The 7,106-nt window shown below is 48.3% G+C and overlaps 1 protein-coding gene across 4 annotated transcripts in view; it reads right to left on the bottom strand.

The window, feature by feature from the left end:
• Window positions 1-693: 693 nt before the first annotated feature.
• LOC138165312 (transmembrane protein 61-like) overlaps window positions 694-7,106 on the bottom strand; it is an 18,666-nt gene continuing 12,253 nt past the window's right edge. For 2 of the 4 annotated variants that reach the window (XM_069093495.1, XM_069093498.1), the window contains one exon: window positions 694-2,502. In XM_069093495.1, coding sequence (XP_068949596.1) covers window positions 2,250-2,502 — 253 coding nt within the window. In that variant the 3' untranslated portion in view covers window positions 694-2,249. The remainder of the gene's footprint in view (window positions 2,503-7,106) is intronic. The other 2 variants (XR_011169338.1, XM_069093497.1) reach the window with 2 other exon arrangements.

Raw genomic sequence — 7,106 nt, forward strand, 5'->3', positions numbered from 1 at the left:
GGGGACCAAGATCCGAGACAGAATCACAGTGTGAGAAGAGCTCTGACAGGGTCTGGGAGCAAATGTAAGACGTCGGAGAGCCCTGGACTCAGAATCAGAAAGACTCATCTTCATGCATTCAAATCTAGCCTCAGAAACTTACAAGCTATGTGACCCTGGGCAAGTCATGTAATCTTGCTTGCCTCAGTTTCCTGATCTGTAAAACGATCTGCAGAAGGAAATGACAAAACCAGTCAACTATCTTTGCCAAGAAAACCCCAAATGGGGCTGTGAAGAGTCAGATAAGACTGAAATGACTGAGCAACTGTAAGGTGTCAGAGCCAGAAGGGATATTAGAACATGGAATGTCAGAGGTGGGAGGGGATTTAGAACATGGAATGTCAGAGGAGGGGGAGCCCTTTGGACAGAGTTTCAGAACTTTGAGTGGACTTAAAACATTGAATGTTAGAACCTGTGACATAATTTAGTAAAATATCCTCCTTTCACAAAGGGGGAAAATGAGTTAGGAAAGTGACAACAAAACAAGCTAGTGGCAGGAGTAAGGTTAGGCTCCAGGTTTGCAGATTCATGGTCCGGGCTCTTTCCCCACTGCCACGTGCAGACCGGTATCATTACCTGGGAACTTTGGCCTCCCAGTGGGGCGGTGGGCCATGTGTCTTTGTCAGCATGAGGAAGCAGTGGCCCTTACCTCAATTCAGTTCAAGAAGCATTTATTATGCAACTATTACGTGCTCAGTGCTGGGGATACATGGTGGATGAAAACAGTCCTCATTTTCAGCAAAAATCACTGTTATAAGGACCAGGGGACCCACCAGAAAAAGGGAAAAAATTGATAGAACAGAGTACAAGAGTCAAAGGAACTGGGCTACTCACTAGTGGAATACCCTTCAGTAAAGCACTTACTTTTCTAGGCCCCTCCCAGCCCTGACATCCCCTGTTCTAAGCTCTTTCCCACCTCTTAGTTCTCTATTCTAAGCTCCCTCCCAGCCCTGACATTCCCTGTTCTAAGATTCCTTCTAGCTCTGACATTCCCTGTTCTAAAATCTCTCCCAGCTCTGACATTCCCTGTTCTAGACCCCTCCCAGCTCTGACATTCCCTGTTCTAGACCCCTCCCAGCTCTGACATTCCCTGTTCTCAGACCCCTCCCATCTCTAACATTCCCTATTCTAAGGGCCCTCCCACCTCTGACATTCTCTGTTCTAAGCTTCCTCCCAGCTCTGATATTCCCTGGTCTAAGGGCCCTCCTGGCTTCTACATTCTGTGTTCTCATCCACAAAATGAGGAGTTAGATTTTAAAGTCCCACCCAGTTCTTCCAAACTGATTCTCGTTAAACTGTTAGCTCTATGATGGAGAGAGCTTTGTCCTCCATCCCCTCAGACACACCATGTAGCCCAGGCCTTAGAGAAAGGAGTTACTCAGATAAAATCTGATGGTTTGTTGTGGACCGACTTGCAACCTCATTGCCCTGAATCCTTCCTGTGCTCCCTCTGGGCCTTCCCCGGGCCAAGGTGCCTGCTCTACTCGGGCTTTCCCTGGTCAGTGACAGTGCCTGGCCCCACCTCTTCTCCCTAGCTAGCTCAGCCTCCCTGTACACTAAGGTTCAGGTACCTGATAACAGCTCCTCCTGGCCAGACTGACTTACAACAGCCTAGGAGATGGGGAAGACAGAGATGCTTCTCCTCATTTTACAGATGAGGAAACTGAGTCTGAGAGAAGCCATCTGTCCCAGGTCTTCTTCTTCTGCCTGTTTTGTCTCCTGGGGGTTTGTGGGAGGAGAGTAAGGAGACAGATTAGGGAAGTAGGGGTCGTAGAGACCCTGAAATCTACCCCCAGCCCCAGGGTAGGGCTTCTGTGGATGGTCAGCCTAGTACCCAGGGAATCAATAAAAATAACCCCTCTCATCTCTATTGCATTCCAGTTTACAAAATCATTTTCAGGTTCATTATCTCATGTGATGCTCCTGATATCCACCAGAAGTCTACAGGACAGGGAGTTAGATCCCCATTTTTGAGACGAGGAAAACACGAGAGAACATTGGCCAAGGTCACACACCAGTCAATGGCCCCTTGAGGATCCAGTCCCGAGTCTTGCTTGAACTCAAGCCCAAGCGAGAGGTGCTCTTCACTCCTGTTAGCCTTTACTGAAGGTTGTCTCTGGAGAGTGACAGCAGCCAGTCTGGGCTCTTGGTCAGCCCCTGCCTGGCTGCCAGCAGCAATCGAGCAGCTTTGGTTCAGGCTGGGCTGTCAGTCACAGGCCACGGGCATCAATGCTCTCATAGCTGGGTGGGGGGCTGACCCAGGCTGTGCCTTGGTTTCCCCACATCTCTGGCTGGGGAGGAATGAGCAGGGCCCCATCCGATTTGCTTCGGGTCAGTCCTACTGGCCTCACACCAGTGGCCCTGCTGTACGGGGGAGGTCCATTCTCCTCTTCCTCTTCTGGGACAGGCGGGCTACAGATCATGGCCATCTCATAGGTGGGGACTGAGGTTGAGGACCAGCTACTAAGAAAGGGAAGCAAAATGGGAGGGTGTTAGTGGAATGGGAAGGAGAGATGGGGATGGAGCTGGAGTCACAATAACACTCTCATATTTCTATAGCATTTTTATAGAGTCAAGTAATATACATATGAATTAAAAACTTAGTCTCCGAGAGAAAATGACTTGTCCACCAGCACACAGCTTTGTAGGGAAGAGTATCACAAATACTGAGCCAGAAGGGACACTAGATGTCACAGACCGCCATGTTTTCATTTTACAGATGGGGAAACTGAGGCCCAGAGAGTGCTTTGCCCATAGTGGCAAAGCTGATAAGTATCTAAGGTTCAGACTTAGGTCTTCAAACTGAGATCTTCCAAGTCTAGTGCTCTCTCTGCTTTGCTTCCAAGCTGTCCTAAACATTTCTGTCATAATCTATTACAAAGTACCTGCATCCTTTCAGGAGAGGCTATCAGGGAACGAGCCCTTCCTCCCTCCTGTATAAATCCTACTGAGCCCAGTGTCTGACATGTAGTAAGCACCTACCCTTCTTCCTGTCTGGCTATATGTCTTTGGAGTCTTACCTCCTTCAGGAACTTCAGGAAAATGAGGAGAAGGGAAGGGAGGGATCTAGTCCTGCCTATTCTAATAACCAGTTGGGAGACCTTAGGGAAGTCCCTTGCCTTCTGAGTCTCATGTTCTTCCTATATACAATACAAGGGATGAATGTAACCCCTTCTCGCTCTACACTCCCCTCTGTGTCTCCTCTTTCTCTACCCCAAGAAATACCAGGATTTTGCAATTTATTCAACAAGAGGAGACCATGACCTGGGCTCCCGTTTACTCACATAGATGTAAATGATCCCCTAATTATTTCTTAGGTGAGAGTCTCATCTCTGATCCCGGCTGGCAGGGGCTATGATTAGTGACCAATTGGAGAAGGGCGACATGGGGGGGGGGGTGGAATCCACACAACTGTGATGGTGAGGATAGGATAAAGTGAGATATCTGTGATGTGCTTTGCAAACTTCAAAATGCTATGTAAATGCCTAGCTCTCATCATCAACCATCATCATTATTCTGACAAGTGCTCATTCAGTCTCTGATAAAAGAGAAGAAGAAGAAATCTAATCACCCATTAAACTACTTGGAGACATCTAGGCTGTCTCCCTACCAGACCATGGTAACCAAACTCAGTATGGCATGATCTCTGAGCCCTTTCCCATCCTCCTTCTGTGGGCTCAAGACAGTGACATTCTTCCTACAGTCTGACCCTATACCAATACTGCACAGAAGGTCTGGCCAGGACAGAGCACTGGGGGATGGTTGAGCACCTCCTCAGGTCTGGACATTCTGTTTCCCTTGATACAGCCCAAGATGGCAGAGATCTTCAGAAAACCCTGTTCAGATCCATCCTCAGCTTCTTCAAAGCTATGGCAGACCAGAACAAGCCTCCACCATGCTTATAAGCCTCAGGTATGGTCCTGGCACCCAGATGGGTCTGCTTCCTGAGATCAGCCTCCCTGGGTACCGAGAGGCTCATCACCAGTCTGCTGGTGACATTCTTTAGCCATGGCAATCCATGAAGATTTCATTGGCTTTCTGATAGCCGTGTTAGAGCAATGATCCCTATGGAGTTGGCAGTCTACCAAAGCCCTCAGGTTATCAGAAGCTAAACTACAGTCTAGTCACCCTCTTGCACCTTGTAATTGTAAAACTGATTTTTTGAACCCAAGTGTAAAAGTTTACATTTATCCCTAATGAACTTCATTTGATGAGATTCAGTCCTATACTGTCTAGGCTGTCATCAGACATTGAGATCCCGACTGTCATATAGTCATCTCTCCCTTCCAGCTTCGTGTCATCTGCAAATTGGATTTCCTGCCACCCATGACTTTATTCAAGCCATTGATAAGATGATCAATACCATAAGGCTAAGCACAGATCCCTAGTACACTCCAGTTCTTCAGGGATTACTAAGTAAGTAAGAATTGCCTTTGCTACTGTGAAAGGTGTGGGATTCCATGACCCTGTGGCTCTACTCTGGACCCTTCCTTTCCTGGCTTCTTCATATCCACCTAGCTTGTTTCTATTCCACTCTGCCCAATCATTCCTCTGTGCCATCAACAAGCCCTTATTCTGTGATTAACAAACTGTCCTTCAGAGAAGATTTGGGTCTCTCCTTCCTTGAATTTCTATCTATTTCCTATTTATTCATATCTGCACATGCTTTTCCCCCCAAATAGCATGTAAGATTCTTGAGGGCAGGCATGGTTTCAGCCCCTGGAACAGTACCTTACAAATAGTGGGAACTGTCAAAAAGCTAAAGGAAATGGAACGAAATGTACAGGTTAACTCGAGTTCTAAAAACGAATGCATCATAGGGGTGGCCAGGTAGTACAGCGAGTAAGAGCACCGGCCCCAGAGTCGGGATGACCTGGGATCGAATCTGGGCTCAGACACTTAGCACCCACCCAGAAACACCTGGCTGTGTAATCTTGTGCAAGTTACTTAACCCCAATTGCTTAGGGGTGGCCAGGTGGCTCAGTGAGTTAGAGCACTGGCTCAAGTGTCAGGATGACCTGGGGATTGAATCCAGGCTCAGACACTTAGCACCACACCCACAAATAACTGGCCGTTTAACCTTGAGCAAGTTACTTAACCCCAGTTGCTTAAAAACAAAATAAAACAAACAAAAAAAAATCAACACATTTTGCTAAGATGACTCTGGACTTGGCATCTTCATTCCAGTCCCTGCTGGGCCTCTGAATTATTCTGTGGCTCTGGATAAATGAGATCTCTCTGGGCCCTCAGTTTTGTCATCTACAAAATGGCAGAGTTGGCTTAGACTTGGCTTCTGAAGCTGGGGGTCCATGAACAAACAGTTTGGCAGCTGTATTTCACTAGAATTGGTTTCCTTTGTAATTCTGTGTGATGTCATTAGATGCATTTAGAAGCATTATTTGGAGAATGGGTCTTCCATGTCACATGAACATAAAAGAGCCCTTGGTCCAAGATGATTCTGAGGTTTCATTCTACTCTAACACAGAAAAACAACTTTAGAGAGTGAGAAGACTCTCAGGGTCCTTGGGTCCAATCCCCTCATTTGGCCCATAGAGACACGGAGGGTGTGACTTGTCCCCTCCATAACACTCTGAGCCCCATGAGAGAACCATAGTGCCCGGTACCTTTGCTGTGGCGATCATGGCCAATTCCTTGGGACCCCAGTTGGGGTTTTCTTGGCAGGGATACTGGAGTGGCCTGCTATTTCCTTCTCCAGTTCATTTTATAGATGAGGAGACTGAGGCAAGCAGGGTAAAGTGACTTGCGCAGGGTCACACAGCTAGTGCGTGTCTGAGGCAAGATGAGTCTTCCTGAGTTCAGCCTTGGAGCTCCATCCACTGTGGCACCTAGCTGCACCTCCTGGCCCATAGTAGGTACTCAATGTTTACTGATTGACTTGCCCAGCGTCACAGGTCACATGGGTTTTGAACCCACAACTGATCCTGGGCTTTCCACAGGTTCCTCACAAAGGACAGCCCCAGGTAGCTTGGTCTCCAGGCTTTCCCATCATTTCTGGCTAAAATGCTAGGAGTCCTTCCAGAAAATCCCAAACAGGACCTGGCCAATGGGTTTATTTGCCCTTCTAGCCCTTACTGACTTTGCTCATTTGTCTGCAGAGATCTGGGAAGAGGCCTGGGCCAGATGGTGAGAGAGAGACACAGAGATGGATGGAGACAGAGAGAAAGACAGAGGGAAAGACACAGAGAAACAGAGGGGACCCTGGTCTGGATTCTGAACCTGGGAGAAGGGGGAGCAGAGAGTACTGGCCCACAGCCAAGCACAGGAAAGTCATAGAACAGAACCAGAGAACATGAATGTTAGTGCTGGGAGGGAGCTCAGAGCCTGGAGGAGCCTGAGGATATAGAACGTTGGAGCTGGGAAGGATTGTGGAACAAAGAAAGTCAGCCCAGACCGATTTTCCATAATTCTGCTTCACATACTCAGTGTTCCAGCCAAATTTGCTCTAATTCCAGGACATAAAAGTCCATCTCCCTTCTCTGGACCTTTACCCAGGCTGTCCCCCATACCTGGGATGCCCTCCCACCTCACCTCTCACTCCCCTGAAGGCTGAGCTCAAGGGCTGCCTCCTCCATGAGGCCTTCCCTGATCCTCAGGCCCCTCTGAAATGCCACAGTTTGCATCTACCTTTTTGTGTAGGGTTTTCTCTCAGCAAAATGGATTGTCCCAGAGGGTGGGGCTGTGCCAGTTTTATCACTCCACACCAATCCCTAGTCCAGAGCAGCCTCTTAGGAAATGCTTGTTGAAGGGAATGGTTTCCTTCCCAGCTCAGGTCTGGAGCTGCCTCCTCCAGGAAGCCTGTCCTGATTCAGCCAGCTGCTCTGTCTTGGAACAAGTGCTTGGGGCTGGGTGGCCATCAAGGAATCCCAGGCTTGCCAGGGACCAGACCTGGAGCTAAATGCCTTAGAACCTAGCCAGTCCCAGCTGGGGCTCTCTTTGATCTGATTGGGCTCGTTCCAAGAGTTCTGGTTTCTCTGTGTGTCTGTGTCTGTCTGTCCTCTCCTCTGTCTCTCTCTGTGTCTTTGTGTGCTTCTCTCTGTCCTCTCCTC

Source organism: Petaurus breviceps, unplaced genomic scaffold (genome assembly GCF_028583685.1).
Source record: "Petaurus breviceps papuanus isolate PSGF00001 unplaced genomic scaffold, PetGlider_PUasm1.0 208, whole genome shotgun sequence".
In the NCBI taxonomy this organism is placed as follows: Eukaryota; Metazoa; Chordata; class Mammalia; order Diprotodontia; family Petauridae; genus Petaurus; species Petaurus breviceps.